General features: G+C 46.9%; 2 protein-coding genes across 7 annotated transcripts in view; both read left to right on the top strand.

Annotated features, from left to right (window-relative positions):
* Positions 1-25,453, top strand: part of LOC147630207 (uncharacterized) — a 159,592-nt gene that overhangs the window by 6,820 nt on the left and 127,319 nt on the right. For 5 of the 6 annotated variants that reach the window (XM_086811841.1, XM_086811839.1, XM_086811838.1 and 2 more), the window contains exon 2: positions 16,056-16,184. The exons of the other annotated variant lie outside the window; for it this stretch is intronic. In XM_086811841.1, the coding sequence (XP_086667967.1) occupies positions 16,056-16,184 (129 nt within the window). The remainder of the gene's footprint in view (positions 1-16,055; positions 16,185-25,453) is intronic. 6 annotated transcript variants of the gene reach the window in all.
* On the top strand, positions 8,721-12,336 carry LOC147630210 (uncharacterized). The gene is made up of 2 exons (XM_086811844.1): positions 8,721-11,652; positions 11,751-12,336. Exons 1-2 carry the CDS (start codon positions 11,120-11,122, stop codon positions 12,139-12,141), a joined length of 924 nt encoding a protein of 307 aa, XP_086667970.1. The 5' UTR covers positions 8,721-11,119; the 3' UTR covers positions 12,142-12,336.

Below are 25,453 nucleotides of genomic sequence, written 5' to 3'. Positions count from 1 at the left end.
CCCGAAAAACAAGATACAATGGCATGTGGGCAATGGGGCCATTTTATATGGCCCCAAACATGCAGTCGGCCTGCATCAAGGACAGCCGACAGGACAAGAAAACTCACGACCAGCATATGTGAACAGTTGGCCAGCAGAAAAGGTGTCGGTATGCATATGAGAAGTCCATGACTTGTGCAAACCAGTCGGCCAGCTCCCAGAGTGTGAACACATGCATATTGATGTAGTCGGCCGGTCCTCCTGCCATCACAGGGCAGCCACCCAAGCCATGGAAAAATAGGGAAAAATGGGAAAAAAATATGGAGAGTGGGGAAAAATGAGAACACCTAATAAGGGCGGGCACACCCACAACAGAGGCAGAGGCCGTGGTGTATATGTATAGACAGGAGATGACTTCTAACAGCGACCACCATGGGTGCCACCCATGGAGGATCCAAGTACTCACCAGAGCAACTACCCTTCCATAACACTCACCAGGGTTACCACCCTTCCATGAGTTCACAAAATCAATCACCAGGGTTGCCACCCTTCCATGAGTGAGTCCATCATGCTCCTGGGTACTCCCAAGACAACATCCTGAAGACCTTCCGCATGTCACAGCTTTGGAGGATTTGTGACATCCCACTCGGCTTCTGAACAATTGCCTGCAACTAAAAAGCGTCCATATAGGTAGTAAGGAGATCGAAGTATTTCTTAAAGTAAGACTCATCGATCCATTTCGCATCAAGTGCTGGAGAGTCTCTTTTGGCAAGATATATACGAACAAGCTTGCCACTAGTAGTCTTTCGTTCCTTGTGAAAAACAATCTCCTCAGGTTGCAGGATCTCTTCCAACTCATCCACCTTGGTCCTCTATTACCGGTTGCACCGAACAAGGATCAACATACGGTTTCAAGAGACTGATATGAAAGGCATTATGTATCCACCACCAATGATCTGGTAATACCAATCAAAAAACTACCTCATTGATCTTTTCCATGATCTGAAATGGTCCATAATACTTGCAAGGTAGCTTTGGATACATGTCCTCTTTGTCCTTCTTCTTACGGAAGCGAGGTTTTTGGAATTTTAATAAAACCCATCACCCTCCTTGAATTCCAATTGTTTCCGATGCTTATCTGTAGCTTTCTTATGCTTTTCCAGGGATCTCTGTATGGCTGTCCTTACTTGTGAAACGGCAGTGTCCAAATCTATGACATACTGATGTGCTGCAAATATTTCATCCTTCGTGTGTAGAATAGGAGGTAACCATAAATAATTTCAAAAGGCACCTTACCCATAGAAGTATGCACCGTATTGTTGTAAGCGAACTCAACAAGTTGTCAATACTTCTTATTTGCGGTCAGAGACGTAAGATTTTCAACTTATCAAGTACTGCTGAATTTGCAATTTCACTCTTCCTATCTGTTTGTGGATGATAAGTAGAAGAGAAATTCAATTTGGTTCCATATTATCAAATAGAGCGTGCCAAAAAAGACTAGTGGTGTGAGGATCACGGTCTTTCACAATCGTTTTTGGCATGCCATGGCGCTTGAAGATTTGGGACAAAAAACTGTGACATGCCAAGGCTGCATCCAAATGCCGTTTGGCTTTGATCCAAACGTTTGGAACTTTGAAACGTTCACTAACGTTTGGAAACGTTAGTGAACGTGGCATTGTGATCTATATAGGTTTAAAAAATCGACGCACGTCAACATCAATTTTTTCGCTGTTCCTTACGTGCGTGTGGCTCTCTCTGTTCGGCGGCAGGCGCTCAACCATCTCGTGCTGGTCGTGCTGCGCTTCGAGGGGGCTTCTCTGGTCGTGCTGCGCTCGAGCTTATTGTACACGCTCAAGTCAGTCTCTCTCTCTCTCTCTCTCTCTCTCTCTCTCTCTCTCTCTCGCTTCCGCCGCCTGCTTCGCTTCCCCCTCCCGCCTGCTGTTCGCCGCCCCCTCTCTGTTCGAACTTTCTGTCACCCCCTCCCGCCTGCTCGCTTCCGCCGCCTTCCCTCCCTGCTCGCCGTCGCCGCCCTGTTCGCTTCCGCCGCCCTGTTAGCGCCGCCTGCTTCGCTTCCCCCTGCTGCCCTGTACGCCGCACAGTTCTGCTGGCAATGGCCAGTCTATCTATCCGCTAGGCTGTCTGTCCCCCCTTCCCCACCCACCCTTGCTCAGGCCCCCAAGGCAGCAGCATAACTCTCTCTCTCTCTCTCTCGCTTCTTCCATGGCTTCCCCCTTGCGCAACCCGATGAAGGCGACCTTTATGGTCACAAACAAGAGGATAACAAATGTGGAAAAGGAAATGAAGGAATGGAAGGCAGAGATGGAGGGATGGTGGAAGGAGAAAGCCGACTTTCTCCAAATGGTATTCAATGAGGGTAAGCGGTGGAAAGAGGAGGAGGAGGACCTCTTAGCGGAAGTCAAAGACCTTCACGGGGAAGTCAACACGCTCAAAGGCGTAATTTCAGCTCTTCAGAGGGAGCTTGCAGAGGCCAAGGCAAATGGTGGACTTGAAGAAGGTGAAATTCAGCCATCAATGATAGAAGAGCTCAAGGTTATCAAAGAACAAGTACGGGCAATTAAGGAAGAAGAGAAGCAACATGAAGCAAAGACTTCCTCATGGGTGGAAGTCATCACCAAGACGCAAAAGAAGATGGATGAAGCGGAGAAGTGGATAGAGGTCGCCAAGAAGGGTAAAGGTAAGGAGATAACAACCCCTACACCTACAATCATTAAGAGGAACAACGAAGACGTACACGTGCTTTGCATGTGAGGATTACCGGCCTTAAAGACAGGGATAAAGTTGAAGAGGAGGTGAAAGAGCTTATGGTGTTGATGGGGATTGACAGTCCAGCACACGCAAAAGCTTGGAGAGTGGGCAAAAAAAGCGGAGGCAACGGGGAAACATCAAAGGAAAGAGCTCTCATACTTCGCTACCCCTCTATTGAGGCGAAGAAGGAGTTCTTGAAGAGACGACCCACTTTAAAGAATACAGGCATTTTTCTTGGTGATGATCTTACTCTTTCACAGCTTGCACATATGAAGGAAGTTATGCCAGAGATTAGAGCGGCAAGAGAAAAGGGAAAGATAGCATTTTATAGAGAAGGGAGGGTGGTCATCGTGGAGCGACGCTCTACATGACGGTGCGAGACCTATGGGACCAAATTAAAGCTGGCAGCCTGGAACTGCAATGGATCCCTCAGACTTGATGTAGGTGCCTTTGAGGACAGCTTTAGAGATAGAGATATAGTCTTCTACTCGGAGACTCACCAGGCTCCTGGTCAGATGATGCCACAGGTGACAGGATACAGATGGGAGACAGCTTGCAGAGTAGGGACGAGATCGGTACACAGTAGTAGAGGATCGGGAGGGGTGGCAGTTCTTTTCAGGGAGGAGCTGCAACCGCTTCTACACATCGTTCGGAGAGATGATCAGGCCAGATATATGTGGGTGAGACTGAGGGCCGACACAGGCAGATTCCTGTATATTGCCATATGCTATTTTGCTCCTAGTACATCGACATATGCAGCACCTAGAGGGCAGTCTCCTTTCTCTGTGCTAGATGATGACATATGGGAGTTCTCTCGGGATGGAGACATCATCCTGTTAGGGGACTTTAATGCCCGGACGGGCAACCGCCAGACAGCCTTTTATGATACCTCGGACGAGATGCGGGAGAGCTGGATACTCTGGATATGGGATTAGACAGACGCTCACAGGATGTGGAGTGCACTGAGTATGGGAGATATTTGGTAGATATGGGGACTGCACATGGGTTGGCCATACTTAATGGCTTGCAGAGGTTTCCGTCAGCAGCTGGATTTACTTGCTTTCCACATAGACATGGTGCTAGCACAGTGGATTATGTTATGGCTATGCCCAGCTTTGTTTCATGCATTGAGGACTTCACAGTTGGATCTCGGCCCATTGGGGTAGCAGTGGATCATGCATTGTTGACATTGACTATCTCTTTTCACTTTACCACAGCTTAGAGGACACGAGGGGCAGATCACACTCGATATACTTTTACCTCAGAGACTGATGCTGTCTACACAGATGGGATTTATAAACGTCTGTACACAGAGGAGCCAGGGAGACCTTTGGAGGAGTTGACCCATATACTGACAGAGACTTTACATGATGCACCGAGAGAGGCATATCCACATACTCAGCCTGGACAGAGACAACGTTCTAGATGTATGTCCCAGAACAGCTGGTATGATGAGGAGTGCAGAGAGACCAGAGCCCGACTGCAGCGGGAGGTTGCTTTGGGAGTCACTACTCACCGACAGTCACGTATTGCCTTCCGACGTCTTGTGCGAAGGAAGAAGCGGGCCGGCCTTGCTCAGCTAGAGCAGGAATTATACCAGCTGTTCTTGAGCCAGGATTCGAGGGAGGCTTGGCGTCTGTTTCACGAGTCCTCCCCTGCTTTGGCCATCACTTCTACAGAGGTCTGGGGTAGTTATGCAGCATCTCTATATACAGTTCCAGGACAGACACCTTTTCTTGACCCGCCAGCACCATGCCCACAGACATGTACTTTCTTTACCGCAGAGATGGTAAGGAAGGCCATTGATAGGATGAAGACTGGGAGAGCATATGATCATGATGGATTGGTCGCTGAGCACTTTATTCATGCGAGAGACATGCTGGCAGAGCTTCTAGCAGTGATGTTCAATCGTGCTATGTGCGAAGGCTTACCCGAGACTTGGAGTAGGTCCACCATCGTGCCTATCTTCAAGTCAGGGGACCCTATGGAGCCAGGGAATTATCGCACTATTATGATTGGTCACACACTAGCACGATTGTATGCATCCATTCTTGAGCAGCAGTTGAGTAGATGGGCAGAGAGAGTTGGCATTCGAGCAGAGGGACAGGCAGGGTTCAGGAGAGGTTTCTCTACTCTTGACCACATCTTGACTCTCCGGGCCATTATTGAGGAGGGTAGGTCGCATGGGCGACGGATTTATTGTAGCTTTGTGGACTTCCGCAAAGCATTTGATACAGTGCCCAGAGCCAGATTGATGAGGCGATTACAGGAGATGGGGGTACCCACAGAGCTCATATGGGGGATTATGGCTTTATATAGATCAGTTGCAGGACAGGTACGCACCCCAGAGGGGGTCTCTACTTTGGTTCACTCCACTATAGGAGTGACGCAAGGTTGCCTGTTATCTCCTTCACTGTTTGGTATGTATGTGGATGAGGCTTCTGACTACATTGAGAGATTGGGGGACAGAGGAGCCCAGCTAGCAGGTACATGGATCCCACTATTGTTATATGCTGATGATATTGTGTTGATCTCTGATTCCCCTGAGGGTATGCAGCGTCATCTGGATGCTTTACATGAGTTTGCACATGATAGTGGATTGTCTGTCAACCTTGGCAAAACCAAGGTTATGGTGTTTAACACCACGCCACAGTGGGTTAGGCGATCAGCTTCCACATTTACATATGGGCAAGAGATTGTGGAGTATACAGATGCATTACATATCTTGGGGTAGTATTCAGTGGGCCAGTGTTTTCGATGAGGAGAGCAGCAGAGACTAGATTGACTAGAGCACATGCAGCCCTGGGTGGTTTGGAGAGGATGTGTTCGCAGGTTCAGTTTCAGGAACCTCGAACGAAACTTTGGCTTTTTGACACTCTAGTGACATCAGCTATGCTTTATGGAGTGCAGATATGGGGACCTTCAGTGGGCCATCACAGCGCAGGCGGGTGGAGAGGTATGGAGAGGCCTTTGGTATCTATGATTGCTAGGATTATTAGAGAAAAGGCCGTGGTACCTCATGAGATTATTCGAGCAGAGCTGGCGGCTGCCCCTCTGGTGATTGAGGCTCTTTCGAGATCAGTCTCCTACATACATGGCCTGTGGGATCTCCCCCGAGACAGATATGCACGCCTCGCCCTGGAGTCCTCCCGACAGTTAGCTTTACAGGGAGACACGGCTTGTTGGTATGGACAGATGACATCTTGGTTCCAGGCACATGGTTTTAGCATGGACAGATTGCCTCCCTTCCAGTATTCTCTGGAGGCACCCTCTCTCACTCTCACACGGACAGAGATCACCGGACTCATCCGTCAGGATTTAGTTCAGCTGGACATTAGGAGGACATGAATACAGCCGACTGAGGAGCTGGGCACGAAGATGGCTTTCTACAGAGAGCATTTTCTTCAGCTCACAGCAGATGGTTTTGTGATCAGACCCAGTTACATGGATGTACACTTGTCTCATGCAGTACGATGTGCTATTGGTCAGATTCGCACATCCTCACACCAGCTTGAGATTGAGATTGGCCGATATAGAGGTATACTAGCTGAGGCCAGGATATGCCGAGTATGCCATGGGGAGCCAGAGACAGAGCTGCATTATATATGCCATTGTACTGCATACTATGGGATACGTGGTCGTTTCCACTGTTTATTCAGAGAGGGTTTTGGACCACTTTCCAGAGTCATGGGGTACTAGGACCAGAGGTGTTTGGGATTGTTCTTGCTTGAGCTGCGGAGACATAGAGATAGCCTGCTTAGGCGCACAAAGAGCCAGACTCAGAGGCACATTACAGATTTCTTTAGTCCAGCCATCACTGTGCCAGATGGACCACAGCAGCAGCAGGACATGGATACCGCCCACACCAGGGGTACACTGATTGATCGTGCGATTGAGCTTGGGTGGTCCAGACGCCCACGACTACGGAGGGGGGCATCCCAGCATAGACGGAGGTTGCAGCGGCAGATTCGGATTATTCTTGCGAGGCATGCGGGACACCCAGTCAGGGTGCTGACCACAGAGGATATTGAGGAGATCCGCCAGTGTCCGATGCGGCACATATTATGAGATGGAGGCACCTCCATAGTGTACCCCTCTGTCCCACATGATATTGTATCCCCTCACTATATTCCACTCACCTCCATAGCGTACCCCCCCCTCGCTATATTCCAGTTCCAGTTTCATTTTCTAGGTGCCAGTAGTATCATCTTTATTTTTCATTTGCTGGGTTTTTTTTTATAAAAAAATCCAGACATTGTATCAGATCCACCATGATGTAACTTTTGGTCTCATAGGTCATTATGGCCTTTTGAAGACGTTAATATAACATTTCATTTCATTTCATTTCATTTCTCTCCCTCTCCCTCTCTCACGCACAGGCCGTCAGGCTCAACTCTCTCTCTTTCTCCCTCCCGCACACGCTCAACTCTCTCTCTCTCCCCCTCCCGCACACGCTCGCGGCTCAACTCTCTCTCTCTCTCCCACAAGTCTCTCTCTCTCTCTCTCTCTCTCTCTCTCTCTCTCTCTCCCCCCCCCCCCCCTACTGCAAGTCTCTCTCTCTCTCCCCCCTACTGCAAGACGCCCACGACTATGGAGGAGGGCATCCCAGCATAGACGGAGGTTGCAGTGGCGGATTTGGATTATTCTTGCGAGACATGCGGGACACCCAGTCAGGGTGCTGACCACAGAGGATATTGAGGAGATCCGCCAGCGTCCGATGCGGCACATATTATGAGATGGAGGCATCTCCATAGTGTACCCCCCCGTCCCACATGATATTATATCCCCTCATTGTACTCCACTCACCTCCGTAGTGTACCCCCCCCCCCCCCCCCCTTCACTATATTCACATCCTATAAGGGTTTCTGTTTACCTTCTAGTTCCAGTTTCATTTTCTAGGTGCCAGTAGTATCATCTTTATTTTTCATTTTCTGGTTTTTTTTTAAATCCAGACATTGTATCAGATCCACCATGATGTAAGTTTTTGGTCTCATAGGTCTTATGGCCTTTTGAAGACGTTAATATAACATTTCATTTCATTTCATTTCTCTCTTTCTCTCTCTTCCCTACGCATCTCATATATGCAGTAGATTCTTTGGCTTCTTTTCTTGCACACCTGTTTAACAGGGCACTAGCAAAGGGTTTGCCTGCGGAGTGGACGATGCACACCATTGTGCCGATCCACAAAACAGGCACGTGTTGGCCAAACTCTATGGTGCAGTGTTGGAGCAAGAGCTTAGCTTATATGTTGAGCAAGCAGGTTTACGCTTATCAGGGCAGGCAGCCTTCAGGAGAGCTTTCTCTACCACTGACCATGTATTCACTTTGAGATGTATGATTGATCAGGCCAGAGTGAGGAAGAGAAAGCTCTATTGCTGCTTTGTGGATTTCCGCAAGGCATTTGACACAGTACCACGAGAGAGGCTCTTTCAGCGCCTGCAGTCTCTTGGCATACCAACAGATATGACATGGGGCATCTATGCATTATATGAGCAGGTTTTTGGGCGAGTCAGATGCCCAAGAGGTATGTCCGAGACTATTGCTAGCACCATTGGTGTGAAGCAAGGATGCCCACTTTCCGCCACGCTATTTGGGTTATACATTGATGAGGTGGCTGACTTCATTACACGGGGAGGCGAAGATGGAGTTGATCTAGCAAGTACCTCAGTACATATTATGCTTTATGCTGATGATATTGTATTAGTGTCTGAGTCTTCAGGAGGTCTACAGCAACATCTACATGCACTCGATGATTTCTGCACACAGAGGGGTCTTACTGTGAACCTTGGGAAAACCAAGGTTATGGTCTTTCATACATCGAGACAGGGCAGGAGTCAGCTGACATTCACTTTGGCAGGACGCCAGGTGGAGGTGGTGACATCATACGTGTACCTAGAGGTTACCTTCTCTGCAGAGCAGCCACGCGCTTCACCATGGGTTCAGCAGCTAGAGCCAGATTGACACGAGGATATGCAGCATTGGCTATGCTAGAGAGACAGTGCCACCAGGCGCATTTTCAGGAGCCTTGGATGAAAGGGTGGCTATTTGACACATTAGTCACACCGGCACTGATGTATGGAGCAGCGGTATGGGCGCTAGGACTTGCTACCCATTGTGGACACAGATAGAGAGACCACAGGCCCTCATGATGGCACGCATGATACGCAGCAAACCGTCAGTACCTCATGACATTATCCGAGCAAAGTTTGCTGCGCCTCCTATGATGGTAGAGGCCATATTTCGGACTATATGCTTGCTAGACAGATTCAGAGAGATGCCATAGGACAGATTATCAGACAGAGCTTTTGAGGCATCTAGGCAGCTGGCTGAGGCAAGAGACAGAGGATCATGGTATGCACAGGTCACACATTGGTTCTCACAGCATGGCCTAGACATGGATCAGCTACCACCATTCCAGTATGACAGGGATGCACCACATATCCGTCTCTCTCATAGTGAGAGGAACAGAGTATTGAGACAGGACCTATGGCAGCTCTATACACGAGAGACATGGATATCACCTACACAGACTCTTCCACCAAACATGCTATACTACAGAGATCACTTCATGAGTATCACTGATGATGGATTTATAGAGAGGCCTACATACATGGAGGGCTTTTTACCGAGTAGCTATTGGTCAGCTTAGAGTCTCATCACATCAATTGGAGATCAAGACTGGCAGAGCAGCACGGATCCCCTGAGAGGAGAGGGTATGCAGATTGTGCAGAGAGGAGGTGGAGAGTGAGGAGCATTATGTATGCAGATGCAGAGCATATACAGCCATGAGAGAGAGATCCCATTTTATTCAGAGAGCCACATTCCCTACGCCAGATCTTTGAGGCAGCAGACCAGCGCATACTCTGGAGATTCATTCTAGACATACGTCGTCACAGAGAGACATCATTACAGGCTCAGACAGCTCCAGAGGGGGGACGACAGACACAGATTACTACATTTTTTCAGAGATCCACCCCACTCCCAGCCCCTACACGGCAGGGAATTACTCTCCAGAGAGCAGAGACACTCAGAGCCCGCAGGAGACAGAGGACACCTGACTTTCGGACACCACGCCTATACCAGAGAGAGATGACAGAGATCAGAGCTTAGTTTCACAGAGAGGGTGCGGAGCGACTGGCTCGCTTCAGAGCAAACCCAGGCATGTTCTTCAGGGAGCTGTGGCACCCCCTTCATTGATGTATACCATTCTATACCCCCAGTATGGTACAGGATGGAGCTAGCTAGGTTGCATATCATGATTGTATACTCCATGCATATAGCTTTGCATTCTCCTAGTAGTAGAGCTCCATCACCTCCCCCACTCATTGTACTTATTGCACACCCAGAATCAGCTTTTTAAATTCAGTAATTTTTCATTTTGTTGGGATGACAGAGGATACCCCACACAGGTACACTGATTTGTCTCATAGGCCGAGTTCGGTCTTTTGGAAGACGTTAATAAAATCTAGTGCAAATATTTTTGTGGAGGAATATTTACTAGCACATCCACTCGTGTTATTTATCATGTTGGCCAAGTATGGGAGGCGGCATTGGACCATGTGCAAATGCACCACAGGAGGCGGTTGATGAGATTCGGTGGGAGAACCCATGGATCTTCCTCGGATTACAACTTGGTAGGGCTAGTAGAGTCATCATTGAGGATGAGCAGCTAGATACACCTGCGCATATGGGCCCATCAGTTGTTGGGGGATCAGCATGGTCATATGTGGGTGGACAGATGTCACAGTCAGGTTTAGTGGAAGGACCATCCACAGGTTGAGGTGCAAGTCCTAGCCGAAAGAGGGCTAGAGTAGATGATGGACAGTCTCATGTGGAAGATATTGCATGTGGTAGTGCAGGACAACACCATTAGGCCACTCTATGTGGTACATTGAACCAATCCTCGTGGGTGAAGGAGAGGCAGCGGAAGGCAGAGATAGCGATAGAGCGCACTCTCACTGAGTGCAATATCTCTTTCAATGTCCTTCGCACAGATCAGTGGAAGAGAATGATTAAAGCCGTCTCTGATGTAGGTCCATGTGAGAATTGGACTGGATTAGACTACCAGAAGATGCGAACAACCATGCTAGAGGATGAGAAACAGCGCATAGAGAATGCACTAGAGCCGATAAGATCATCACATGGTTGTAGTATCATTTCAGATGGATGGAGTGATGTGCGGAGAAGACATATCATCAACATCCTTGTTTCTAGTTGCATGGGAACATATTTCTTGCGTTCAATGGATGCAGGCAAGGCAGGGGAGAGGATCACTGCAACATTCATCTTCTAGCACATCAGGCATGCTATTATCGATATTGGCCTAGAGAATGTGGTGCAGGTCATTACGGACAATGCGTCCAACTGCAAGAGCATGGGAGAGATGATTGAGGCAGAGTTCCCATCCATTGTGTGGACTCCATGTGCTGCAAACTGCTTGGACCTCATGATGGAGGACATAGGGAAGCTTCGATGGGTGAAGCCGGTTGTGGATGAGGCCGTATGCATCACTACCTTCTTCAAGAAGAAACACCAGGCATTATCTATCTTTCGATCCCACTTAGACTTGGACATGGTGCGGCCATCCAAGACCCGATTTGCCTATATGTATCTTTTGCTTAGCAAGCTACATGAGGTACAGGATGCACTTCGAGTCTCAGTGGTATCACCGGCATGGGGGGAGATGCGTGATTCGACCAGCGAGGCCACTCGATTCATCCAACGCAAAGTGTTGGATGAGTCCTTTTGGTTTGATATTGAGGGCTTAGCAAAGCTTCTCAAACCCATGTATGTCTTCATCCGATTCAGCGACATGGAGGGCTCTACATTGGGGCTCCTCTATCATCATTTTCATCGGATGAGAGAGATGGTGTCATTAGTCACCTTGCCGACTATCACTCCTACCAGGTATATCTATTATGTAATATGGTTTATGGTACGTGCTGTAATTTTGGTTATATGATGTACTTACTATTGGATATCTATTTTGAAATTTGGAATGTCAGACGTGGCGAGGTGATGGCCATTGTTGACTCACGATGGACTTTCATGCATCGTTCCATTCATGGGATTGCAGCGTTACTTCATTCGATGTTCAAGAAGGTCGAGCTCCAAACAGACACGCAACTCAATTTGCTGAAGGATGCCTATGTGTCACAAGTGCTTAGCTATGATGACATGGTGACCTTCGATGAGGAGTTGGTCGTCTACCGCAATCGGGTGGGAGTTGCCTTTGGCAAGTTGAGTGCCTCAGCAGTTCAAGGGCAGGCAAAACCACTTACGTGGTGGGACATCCATGGATACCAGGCCAAAACTGTCCAGAAAGTGGCCTTTAGATTGCTATATCATGTTTGTAACCTTAAAGTTCTTAGTTTGTACAATGTAGCCAATGTGTAATCTTGTCTTTTGACATTTGCCAGTGCTATGTGGCATGTGCAGAGTAGCTCTGCTGGTGCATGCGAACGGAATAGCATACTCTCTTGTGCACACCAAGATCCGTAATCGCTTGAGTACTTAGCAGTTAGAGGGGTTGGTGTTTTGTCGATCCAGCCTCCGTCTGTTGCGCCCACTGAAGATAGCCACTGGTGTCAAGGAGGTAAATTACTTGCCAACTCGAAATGTTTATTATTAAACTTAGTGTAACCTCATGAGCATTGAATCTTGAGTCCGAATGAATGCTCATGAGCATTAAGCATTGAGTATTGACTCTTGATATGTGTTATGTGCCATGTCACATGTGGCAGCTGGATCCCTTTATCTTCGATAGGCTCCTTGCGCATACTAGTGATGTGGAGGCTCAGCTTCAGGAGGACCGGTTGCGAGACGAGCAGGATGAGATATACCGAGAGCTCCACAGAGAGCTTGAGAGCATAGATCGCAGGATTACACGTGCTCGATCACGAGCTATGAGTATTGTAAATGCTGATGCTCATGGAGCTTCTACTAGCAGTCCAGGTGGTCGGGGCCATCGTGGTGGGCGAGGTCGAGGGTGAGGCCGTGCTCAGATAGCTCAGCAACGCAAGTCTCTAGCACATGATGATGATAATGATTATCCCTTAGATGAGGGGTCCATAGATACGAGTGATGCCATTCATACAGTGCCGGTGGTCAGAGAGCCTGACTATGACTCGGATGACAACATGTTGACGGATGGAGATGTTTCTTCAGAGTCATCATCTGTGGCTTAGATGAGTAGCTAGCTGCTATTATAGTTTTAGTTACTAGTTTTTTTTTTGGTGACTAGTCTAGACTTTGCTTTGTTTGTCAAGCCAAGTCTCTTAGTTTGAGGGGCTCAAGTGCCTAGCCTCTAGGAATCAGAATTGAGATCATATTCTCTGTGGTATCATGTATGACATATGTCTACAGTCTTATGATTTCGGATTTATGATTTATCCATGATCCATCTCACTTTCATCTATGTTCGTTGTTTAATTATTTTATTTGATATTTGCATTTTGCCATTGTCACTTGTGACTTGTAAGTTGTAAGTTGTGCAAAATTGAAATTAAAGGTTGTATAGTATTAGTAAGTGCTTTAATGTTCATTGATGAATCTTCAAACTTCATATTTCAAAAGTTTATAAGTAAACTATAAATTTTGTATACATATATATCGGGAGCAACGTTCACTATGTTTGAAATCTTTTCAGCACGTTTTCCAAATGTACTAAATGTATCGTTCACTACGTTTGGAACGACCGTGTGACATGCCATCTTCGAGTCTGTTCTTCGCCTTCTCTAACATGTTAAAACCACCGACCATGCACCAGAAGTCGGCTTGCAGGAGGGATTGACGGAACGTGCTCCAAAAAGTGGCTCTGCTGCCAAGTTTGGTGCATAGAAGTTTAGGTCACAGTGAAGAGGACGACATAGCTCAAGCTGATGGCAAGTGACTGTAGAACATATGAAGGATGAGCATGAAGGATGTCCTTCAGGTGATAGTGAGGGATGAAGGATAAAGGATGTCTTCTAAGATGGGATAAGGGATGTCCTTCAAGGTGAGTCGAGAGACCATATATGCCTGAGGCCGAGTTGGTGACATCGCCTATCTTTGGTGGATGCCTTGAGGTGGTAGCATAGCCTTTGGTAGAATCTCCTATCTCTAGGAGGTGCCGTTGGAGTGTCAGTCGGTGCTGTCAGTGCCGTTGGAGCCTTGAATGCTGCTGCGTGCACCTCTTTGTGTTAGTTGTGGTGTTGCGTCTCCGCTTTTGATGGTCCCAAATGCTTGGCGCCTCCATTGACTCACTATGACGGTGTGGCAGTGTGACATTGTCACGTTGTTGCAGTGTGGCGGTGTGACACTGTCACACTAATGCTGTGGACAGTCAGTGTGGGCACCCTTGGTGGCTACAGTCGGACCACTGAACCCTCAATTACATCCTCCATTTATCCTGAATGGAGTAAAAAACTGGGACACCGTCCTCACTCGAAGTGGGAAGACACATGACCTGAAGCAGTACCCTTGTTTTTGAAAACACCCCAAACCATAAGTGAGGAGGCCCTTCTACAAAGTTCCCTGTGATCTAGTGGTTGGGTATGGCTACATTCATCTGCATAATTCTCTGACTAGTGCCTCTCAATTGTTGGTGTGAATCATTCTCTCATCCTATGTGAGACTCATGAGCCTCTTCCAATCCAACATTGAGGGGAGAAGAATCGTCAAGGTATATGCATGGCTGCCCCAAGAGGTCTATTATATTCATCCAAAATCAAGTCATTCCACACAATAGGCTGCGTGTTAGCCTCCTCAATTGACAGTGGAGGAATATGAACAAAGAAGTTGAAGCTCCTCATGCAATCCTAGGCTCGTAGAAGAGATCTCACCAAGGTGGTGTCGGTGCTTTGCATGTGAGAAGATAAAACGTGGGCTGTAAATCCAATCACCTCCCCTAATCAAAGTGCACCTCGTAATCTGTTGCTGTAGAAGAAAGTCCTTCCAAGGCTCAGTGCCAGGAAGAAATCCTCTGGCAACCAGCTTATAGAGTAAAGCCTTACATTACACCTCAGGGTCAATGATGTTCAATCTTCCCTCTTGTGTAGGCATAATAATGGTATCCCAAGCTACTCTCGTGCTGGTGTGTACAATGCCATCTTATCCTGACCAAAGGAAGTCCCAAATAAGCTGACGAAGGTGATCAACGGTCACGAGGCAGCACCATAACCCTGGGAATAGTATCAGCCGAGGCAGTGACTACTTGAACAGTAGAAGTAGGAAAAGCTGGGATGGTGGGCACCTGTAGGACTAGCCCAAAGGCTGCCCCAATGGCCCTCAACAATGGCCAATAAGCATGAGGGAGACCTTGAAAGCTTAGTGTCATAGGGTAACGGTTCTGGTCTTCTTCGTCAGGGTTGAAGTAGTTGGTGTAGGGTAGGAAGAAATTCTTCCTTGGGCCCAAAGGGAAAGGACTGCCCTTTGGCACTTTTGAGTCTGTCTCCTTTGCATCAAAGTCTACTTGGAAGAATCCTCTCCCAAGTAGCCTTACATCTTTAAAATGAAGTGTGAACTCGGAAGGCAATGCTGCCAATACCCAGTCACGGGTCTTGATACGGGAGGGGTGAGAGCCAAATATTTCCCAATGAGTGTCATCTTGCAGTCTTTCTCAATTTCGGTGAAGAGGGTCGCAAGCTTGTCTTGAGAGAACTGGATGGTTTGCCTGGCCAGAGGGGATTGATTAGCCATGATGCTAATCAGGAGAAAAGGCTGACTTGAACCTTGATTAAGAGTAATCTGTACTTTGAGCAATGCAGAGGAAAGGGCAGTGCAGAGGACGGGTGGCAGAAGAGGAGGCTGGGCAGCTAAACAGGGCAACAGGGTGGGGCGGGAGAGAGAAAGGCAGGCGGAGGAGCAAGGGCAGAACTTGGAATGCCAAGGGAGGCGGAATGAGAAGGGGAGAAGAGGGCTGGGTAGAGGTGGAAGGGCACATAAAGAGGGAGGGTCGGGGGGTGGGGGCGGGGAGACGTCGCATGAGGGCAGAAGGAAAACGGGTGGGAGGGAGGGTGAAATGGGAGGGGGCCTAGTGGGGAGGATGGAGGGTGTTGAATAGAGGGCGGTGAGGAGAAGGGAGACGGGTGAAGGGCACACATATAGGGGTGCACAGTTCAGCAGTACGGGGAGCTCGCATCCAGTTGTACTTCTTTCTACTAATAGAAGAATATGTTATTTAGGGGGGGAAAAAACTTTTTAATTGTTCTTAAGACTATTGCATTGTTAAATTTCAGTGCTTGTGTCCTACCTCTGGTCATGATGGTTCTTATTAATTTTCTGGTTTGTTAAGTTGAAACAATTTCTGTGTGATCATGTTTTAATGCTAGGTGGAATATGCTGTGGCAAGGGCAAAAGAGAGAATCGGTCACTTAGGTTTAAAAAGTCCTACTCAAAAGCATCATGGTAAAGGTTGTATGGTGGAGTTTAGGAGACACATTCAGAAGATAAAGGAAAATGTAAGCTTAATGTAACTGCCTTCTTGATCTAATACAATGATCTTCACTTTTTAATCTATTATAATGGACCAAAGTTTTTGATATTCTGGCTCAGAACAAACTCCTTTATATGCTTTTTGCTATCCAAGCAATGTGCCTGCATATTTAAAAAGAAGGATTTTATACCCACAATGTGAATTTTTCATTTTATTGCTGGTGATGGAGTAGGATTGTTTATATGGTTTGATGCTTTCGTGCCATTCAATGCTTTTGATGTGATAAGTTTGGGATTATTTTTTAGTTGAGGTGAAGGATGTGATACAGGACATGGTTTTGGTGTTCTTTGGGTCTATGTTCATGTTGATGTTTTAAATGCCTTTGCACGAGAGCAATTTTGCATGGTGGTAATGGCTGGCGAAGTACAGGCTAGTACTTTTGTTTTACTTTTGAGGTTAATGAAGAGGTTGGTATTTTTCTTTGGGGAATTCATAGCAGGCATGGAAGGAAGCGTGAAGAATGAAGGATAATATTGACTTGTTAGCACCTAGCACATTCTCATTAGTTAGGGTGTAACATTGAATGGTTGATAGACTAAGGTACAAGTATGATGATCATTATATGTGATAAGCGATATGAAGGGTTGTGTGTATATCCTGAGGGTCAAGACCCTTCACATGAAGAGGTTGATATTTTGCTGTGGGGATTTCATAGAAGGCATGCAGGGAAGCGTGAGAGGGAAGCATGAAGAATGAAGGATAACGTTCACTTATTAGCACCTAGGACATGCTCATTAGTTAGGGTGTAACATTGAATGGTTTATAGACTAAGGTTCAACTATGATGATCATTATATGTGATAAGGGATATGAAGAGTTGTGTGAATATCCCAAGGGTCAAGACCCTTAACATTCTATACGAGGGCTATTTAAGCAATCCAAGTCCAAGCAGTGGTAAATTAATCCATGTTGTAGTTTACATTCTTATTAATTGTGATGCAATATTGTGATTCTAAGTTGTGCTAATTGTTCAATCAACAATTTAATTGCTGAATCCATTCCATTAAATTGGTATTAGAGCATGGCATTGCCTCTTGTTGTGAACCTAGGTAGGTTACAGGTACAAGGGTTTACCAAAAACATGGAGGCAACCAGTTAATGCCTCATCCATTGAAGAAGACGCAAGCCAAACCTCCTACGCTGCCATGGTCATTTTAATTCTTGATCTTGGGTAGCAATAGAACTAGCTGTGCCCACTACCATGTTGGGTATTTCGGAGTTAGTGTGGAGTCTGGTCAAGTGTCCTTAGTGGTGTGAACACCCAAAAGATAAGGCCTTGGTGCCTATAAAAGCAATGTACATGGTGGAAGTATTCATATAATTCATTATCATTGTGTTGTGCAATCTTGCTCTCTTGTGTGCTGTCCCATCTCTCTCTCTCTCTCTCTCTCTCTCTCTCTCTCTCTCTCTCTCTTTCTTTCATCCATGTCTATGCTCCCACACACCACGACTTGATCTCTCCATCTCTTCCTTCCACACTCACTCCCCCCTGGGCCTAGCACCATGGTTTCTAAAACTGTTTGAAGATGGCCAAAGAGCAATCAAAGGATCATGTGAATCTGATGCTAGAACTAGAAAGTGAAGAAGCTGAACCATCAGCTTCAACATCAGACAAGGCCCTCATTGTCATGACAAATCTCTGTTAAGGAGGAAGATTATGATTGGGCTTTCTAGTCCCCTTTTTTGAGTCATGGGTTCTTTGCCCGGGTAGTCCCTGAAAATCTGAGTTATTGGATCTTTTTGGATTTTGTAATGCCTTGTTTCTATACAAGGCTCCTCTCCATCGTTCCCTTTTTACTCTTGCTTTAGGCGCGGTTTTTTTTTTTTTTTTTTTTTTTTTTTGGGGGTGGGGGGGGGGGTTTGTTTTGGTATGTCGATGTAGGCTATCTTTGTCCCGGGTAGGACTTGACCTTTGAATCTTTCACAAAGACCATGCTTGTTAAGCCTATGGAAAGATCTTCTAGAAGCGGTCATGGAGGGCCTTGTATTTCTCAGAAGCACTAGTAACCATCTGGGTGGTCTGAACATAGATGACCACACATTGTGCACCTTTCTGAATCTCTCGTTTAGCTTGGATATGGCTAATGACTTGAAAGTTAAGTTTCCTTGGCTCACATTTAATGATCATGAGAGCCTCGGACACATTTCGGGTCATCCGGAACGTGTGCTGCTCCCAGTCAACGTCTGGGGTAAACTTGTGAAACCAGTGGATCCCAAGATAATGTCTACACCTACAAGAGGGGCAACCATGAAATCTCGCACAAATTGTGTGCCTTGGATTATTAATTTAGCACGAAGGGCTTTAAACTTGACGCTCGTTGTCATGCATGTGCTAAATCCCTCCACAAGTGCCTATCTATTGAGGTCAACGGGAAATGAGTTCGCTGAGCAGTGTGTTCCGTGACCACGCCCTTTGTACTGCTGCTGTCAAACACGATAACGACTCTTTGGCCACCTATGTAGCCAAATGTCTTGAGCAACTCATTTTGTGCATACTCTTGGTCATGGTTTCCCTTCTACTTATCTTCAATCTCCCGACTGACAATGGCGCTAACCATAGGTGTGGGAACTGGAGGACTAGCGGTAACCTGGGGGGTCGGTGTGGGAGATTGGCTCACCACAGTAGCTGTCATGGCCAGGATGGTGGTTTGCGCAGGGGTCTTCTTAGGGCATGCCTTAAAAGTATGTCCTTTTGTATGACACAAGACAACATTGCCCATCCTTCTTATATTTCTTGTGGTCCTCGGGATTGAACTTACCACCCCTCTTGCCGGGTTGAGCTATCTGGTTTGGAATAAGGCGAGGTTCATTGTGTGAGTTCCTACTACAGCCAGAGGCTCCCGGGGTAGACCCTGATTGGGTCTGGTTCTGGCAATGAGTTCGACATGAAGGATTTGGTATCAGTACATTACTTTCTTAGTATTGAAGTATGGAGACAACACAACAGTTTATTTCTTACTCAATCCAAATATGTGAATGAGCTGTTCGAAAAGTTTGATATGGATAATTGCAAGCCCATTGCAACACCTATGGAGCCAAATCTGAAAAATTCAGCATTCAACCATGAAGTAGATGCTGATGTAACATTATACAGATAGCTTATTGTTGGGAGTCTCATTTATGTGACTATCACTTGGCTAGATATTGCTTATGCGGTGGGCAAGCTTAGTCAACACATGGCTGAACCTCATTGGTGAGCAGCCAAGCGTGTGTTGAGGTCCTTAAGAGGCACATATAATTTTGGGCGTGAATATGTTTCCACATTTAATCTTGTTTTGTTAGGATATTGTGATGCCGATTGGTTAGCAGATGTGGATGATAGAAAGTCAATTTCAACTTATATCTTTTCACTAGGTTCGAGTGCTATTTCATGCAAAAGTAGGAAGCAATCAACTGTGGCATTATCTTCAATAGAGATTGAATATATTTCAGCAAAGAATGTTGTATGTGAATGCATATGGTTGAGAAGATTACTTGGCGAATTGATGTTCACTCAGAATGGACCAACACCTATTCATTGTGACAATCAAAGTTGTATCTAGATTGCAAAGAATCTAGTATTTCATGCTCGCACAAACCATATTAAAGTTCATTATCATTTTGTTCATGTGAGAGTGCATGCAAAAGAGGTGGAATTGGTTTATTGTTCTACAGATGATCAAGTGGCCACTCGGAAAAGCTAAGTTTGAGTTCTTTAGAGACATGATGTGTGTCAGAGAGAGTAAGCTGATCATTAAGGGGGAGATTTGATGGATATAATGCTCATTTATCCTCAAATTTGCAGATCAGCTATGGAGAGATGTGGCACTCGTTAGGAGCTTCATAATGATATATAGGATGCATAAGACATTCTCATTAGTTATTAGGAGTTTATTCAAGTTTTATGCATGGACATTTACAAGTGACTTAAGGATTATTAAACTTTCAGACATGAAGAGGTACGTGCATCAACCTCTCTTCATATACATGCAAATTATAATCTAGTCAATCAATGCAATGTATGGTGCTTTGTTTTTGTCGATTCTAATGGCAATATTGAAGGTTTAATGCTGGCTAAGTGTTCAAGCAGTAATCGGATTTAGATAGTAGAACCTGACCATGAGATGTGTGTTTGATGTAGTGGCCTGATCCATCTTGAAGTAGGTGGGGCAGCCAGTAGGTGGCTGCGGCCCAGCGGCCAGTGAGTGGGCAGCAGAGGCATTTGGTTGATGTGAGGCCAGTAGCAAGCGGAAGCAGAAGTAGTGGCACCAGGTGCGGGAGCACGAAGTGTGCAAGGTGCTGCAGTGTGCATCAGCAGGTTAGCAAGGCATAGGTGCAGCGGCACAGCAACAATGTAGCGTGAGCGAGCAGTACCAAGTGATGGCGAGGAGACACTTCAAAGAGCGCGCAACAGCAATTGCGGCAGAGGTAGAGAGGGCAATGCGAGCAGTGAGGAGAGAGGAGACCTCAACAGAGGTGCAAGAAATATGGGCGAGGAGACTTGAGAAGGTGCAAATATCCCTGGTCTGGAAAGGTCAGCTTAGGCGGAGCTTGGTCCAGGGAGTGGGCGGCTCAGTTGCACTCTTTCCCCCCTAGGTTCGCCCAGTTGGAGGAGCAACCAGCTGATCATTAAGGGGGAGATTTGATGGATATAATGCTCATTTATCCTCAAATTTGCAGTATCATTAAGGGGGAGATTTTAAGGGGGAGAGTAAGCGGATCATTAAGGGGAGATTTGAATAATGCTCATTTATCCTCAAATTTGCAGATCAGCTATGGAGAGATGTGGCACTCTTTAGGAGCTTTATAATGATATATAGGATTCATAGGACACTCTCATTAGTTAGGATTTTATTCAAGTTTCAATGTATGGACATTTACAAGTGACTTAAGGATTATTAAACTTTCAGACGTGAAGAGGTACGTGCATCAACCTCTCTTCATATACATGCAAATTATAATCGAGTCAACCAATGCAATCTAGCAAGCGGGAGCGGAAGTAGTGGTGCCAGGTGCGGGAGCACAAAGTGCGCAAGGTGCTGCAGTGTGCATCAGCAGGTTAGAAAGGCGTAGGTGCAGCAGCACAGCAACAATGTAGCGTGAGCGAGCAATACCAGGTGATGGCAAGGAGACTTCAAAGAGCGCGCAACAACAATTGCGGCAGAGGTAGAGAGGGCAATGCGAGCAGTGAGGAGAGAGGAGATCTCAACAGAGGCGCAAAAAATATGGGCGAGGAGGAGACTTGAGCAGCGCCCAGTTGGAGGAGCAACCGGCTCAGCCCAGCCCGGCTGGTGGAGCTATCACACAAGCTCCGCCAGGGGTGGCGGCGAGAGGGTGGAGCAATAGGAGGGGTTGGTGCTGTTAATCTCATGGTATATTGGGCATTTGCATACATAGTGGGGCTGTGTCTCAGCCTCTAGTTGAAAAAGTTGATATATCCTGTCCTTTGGTGTAGCTTCCTTCGGCCCATATCTTGTTGTCTCCACTCTCAATTGATGGGATGAGGTGCGAATCTGTCCAATCGCACATCGCACCTCAAATGGCAGACGTGTGTCCATGTAGCGCGGGCGTGTGATGAAGCCGTCCTTTGTCAAGCGAAGAAAATGGTCCTTGTAAGAGAGAGAGAAAGAAAGTTATATTAAATGTCTTCAAAAGACCCAGTGGGTCTATGGGACCAAAAGTGATACGATAGTGTCCATGTAATCTCATCATGGTACAAAAGAAAACAAAGACTAGAGCTATGAGCTGAGAACATCAAATGTGAGCGATATGATACGAAGTGGGACCATCATCATACAACCTTTGGAGCTAACCTCCCGATAGGTAGGGGGGGGGGGGGGGGGGGCCGCATCAAGGATATCGAGCATGGGGTTAGTCTGTAGAAGGCTCTGCAGATTCGCTGCCAGGCGTGGGAAGGTGGCTCTGTGTCTCTCCAAGATCTCCTCAAGCTGGGGCTGATGTCTGTGTTGCTGGCAAGGTCCAGGGAGTTTGGGGTGTCGGGCTGTGGCTTGGTCTAGTGTCACGCCAGAGTGGGGTATGGCGGGGGGTCGGGCACTCAAGAATGCGTGGCTCGATGAGGCTGTGGCTATGTCATCCATAGCTGGTGGGGCATCCTCTCGTGGTCGGAAGAACTGAGTGATGGTCGCCTGGGGCCGGGGTGGGTGTCACCCATGGGGTTTCGACTCCCTAATAAGTGAGTCTCTGTGGCGATGAAGCTCTAGTAGGAAGAGGCCAATGCACCATTGATCTGGGTAATCCATGATCCTAGACAAGGGTCCAAACCGCTCTGTGAAGAGACAGTGGAACCTCCCTCGAATCTCATAATATACGTTGCATCTGCATATGAAGTGCTCCTTTGACTCGACCTCCTGCTGGCACATGGTGCATATCCTCTTCTCATGAGTTATTGTATGGCTCTCCCTGTCTCTATCCTGAGGCGGTGCAATGACACCCACAATTGGCCCAGTGCAATCCACATGGCATGTGACATGTATATGTCAAGATATCTGGCTCCAGTATGAAACCATCCACTGGAAACCTCATGAAAGTATCCATGTAGTATTGCCGTTTGTGTGAGAGTGGCTCATGTGTTGTGATCCAGGTATCTTGTATGTATAGTCCCAATAAATCATATCTGATCACCTGGTTCGTGTCATCCTCAGAGAGCCTGATGAATGGGGACTCCGGGTCATATTGGAGTGGGGGGAGGCGATCCATCCTGAGTCCCTACCTCATGAACTAGATGCATACTAGGCTATACCATGACTCTTGCCCATTCGCTGCTAGCTACTGGGAGGACTGTAGGGCAAGCCTCGAGAGTCTCCACAGGGGCATGGCACTGATCTTGTGAATGCATGTGACTGTCTGGAAGAGTGCCTCTACTACCATGGGTGCTCCAGCAAACTCTGCCAGGATAATATCATGTGGGACCGATGGTTTGCTGCGTATCATGCAGGAGAGCATCATGACCTGAGGCCTCTCTATCCTCAGCCATTTGGCCGTTGTAAGATCAGGTGCGTAGAAGGGTGCTCCATACATCAATCCCGGAGTGACCAAGGTGTCAAATAGCCACATCTTGGACCTTGGCTTCTGGAAGTGGGCCTTAAAGCACTCTCTCCATGAGAGCAAGAGAAGCATACCCTCGCATTAGTCTAGCCTCTGCTGCATGGCTCATCGAGAAGACTGGTCATGTAAAAGTGACTCCCAAGTACACATGAGTATGTTATCTCCACTGGGCTGCCCATGTAGGTGAAACTTAGTCAAGATGTGAAAAGAGGGGAAGACCATAACTTTGGTTTTCTTGAGGTTCATTGTGAGATCCCGCTGTGCACAAAAGTCCTGTAATGTGTCAAGATGCCTCTAGAGAGCCTCTGGAGAATTTGCAATAAGCACAATGTCATAAGCATAAAGTAGTATGGAAACAAGGATGCTTGCTAGTGATATGTCTCCTCCCCCTCCTCAATCAATGAAGGCCGAAATCTCGTCGATGAAGAGGCCAAAGAGAGTGGGGGAGAATGGGCATCCTTGCTTCACTCCAATGGTATTGGAGATCTCTTCTGATAATCCTCGTGAGCATCTATGACCGACTCATATAATGCCATGATCCCCCAAATCATGTTTGATGGTACCCCCAAATCCTGGAGTCTCTCCAGTATTCTAGCTCAAGGCTCAAGGCAGAAATCCACAAAGCAACAGTAAACCCGTTGGCGTCGTGCTCTAGCTGCCATCTATGATGGCTTGGAGGGTGAAGATGTGATGAAAAGTAGAGAATGACCTGTGGAAGCCTGCTTGCCCTGATGCTTTGTGCCCATGTCTCTCTGCTAGTGTGTTGAGCTCAAGCTCAAGTACTGATCCATAAAGTTTGGCCAGTGTGTGACCAATCATAATAGTCCTGTAGTTGTTGGGGTCCATGGGATCTCCGGCTTTATGGATGGGTGTGATGATATGGGCTGTCTAGGGGTGTGGGAGAGAGAGAGAGAGAAAGAAAGATATATTAAGTGTCTACTAAAGACCCAATGGGCCTATGAGTCCAAAGTGATACAATGATGTCCATGGCATATCTCATCATGGAATGGAAAATAAAACAAAAAGAAAACATAAACATAGCTATCTCACTAGGGTGATACAAAATTGTCCATGGAGAGAGAGAGAGATTAAGCGTCTACTAAAGACCCAATGGGTCTATGAGATCAAAGTGATGCAATATTGTCCATGGCATATCTCATCATGGGATGGAAAGAAAATAAAATAGAAACAAAAAATAACTATCTCACTGGGGTGATACAAAACTGTCCATGGAATCTCATCATGGAATATCAGGAACATACAACATGAGAGGAGCATCAGCCCCCAATAGATGCTATACCACTCTCTGAGAGGGCTACCTCAGCTATGTCACGTGGAAAGGTAGAGAGAAATGAAATGAAATGAAATGTTATATTAACGTCTTCAAAAGGCCAAAGTGACCTATGAGACCAAAGTTACAACCATGTGACATCTGATACACTGTCTGGAAAAGAAAAGAAAGAATTGAAGGTAAGTATCTAGCCCCACAATACATCAGTAGGGGGCATCCGGAAGCAGCAACTAGGGAGAGTGGGAAGCTAATGCTACTAGTCAAAATGGGGTACATGAGTACATGGATACATGAATACATGAATATGGGGGAGTACAAAAGTGACAGTGAGTACAACAGTATATGGCTGGAGTCGTAATCATCCTAGGAGCTCTAGCATGGGTCTTTGTCGGATGGCCTGGATATGTGCCATAGTGAGATGCCTGGTCCGACGAGCTTGATGCCTCGCAATGATGCTCTGAATCCTCCGGTGTAGGCACCGTCTCCGATGTGAGGATCCGCGAACCCTCGGGCGTCTAGATCCGCCCAACTGGATAGCTCTCTCAACTAGAGTCCCACGGGGTGCCCACTGCTGGGTTGTCGGCTGTGTGTCCTCCCGGGTAGTCCCTCTAAAGAAGTCAGTAATCTGTGTCTGTGTGGACTCCTTGCCAGTCGGGCGTCTGCTCCTGATAATGGACTCTCTGAGCATGCGGATCTCCAGGAGATAAAAACCCCCAAGCATCGTTGATCACAATAGTCCATGACTCTAGCCAGTGGTCCAAATCCCTCTCTGAAAAGGCAATGGTAGCGCCCTCGAATCTCATAATATGTTGTGCAGCGACAGATGTAGTGCTCCTCTGTCTCTGGCTCTATCCAATAAATCTAACAAATCCTATCCCCTGGAGGTATGCCTCTAAATAT

This window comes from Cibotium barometz, chromosome 17 (genome assembly GCF_041138505.1).
Source record: "Cibotium barometz isolate CiBa-2024 chromosome 17, ASM4113850v1, whole genome shotgun sequence".
Classification (NCBI taxonomy): Eukaryota; Viridiplantae; Streptophyta; class Polypodiopsida; order Cyatheales; family Cibotiaceae; genus Cibotium; species Cibotium barometz.
This window is presented reverse-complemented; position numbering and strand designations above follow the sequence as displayed.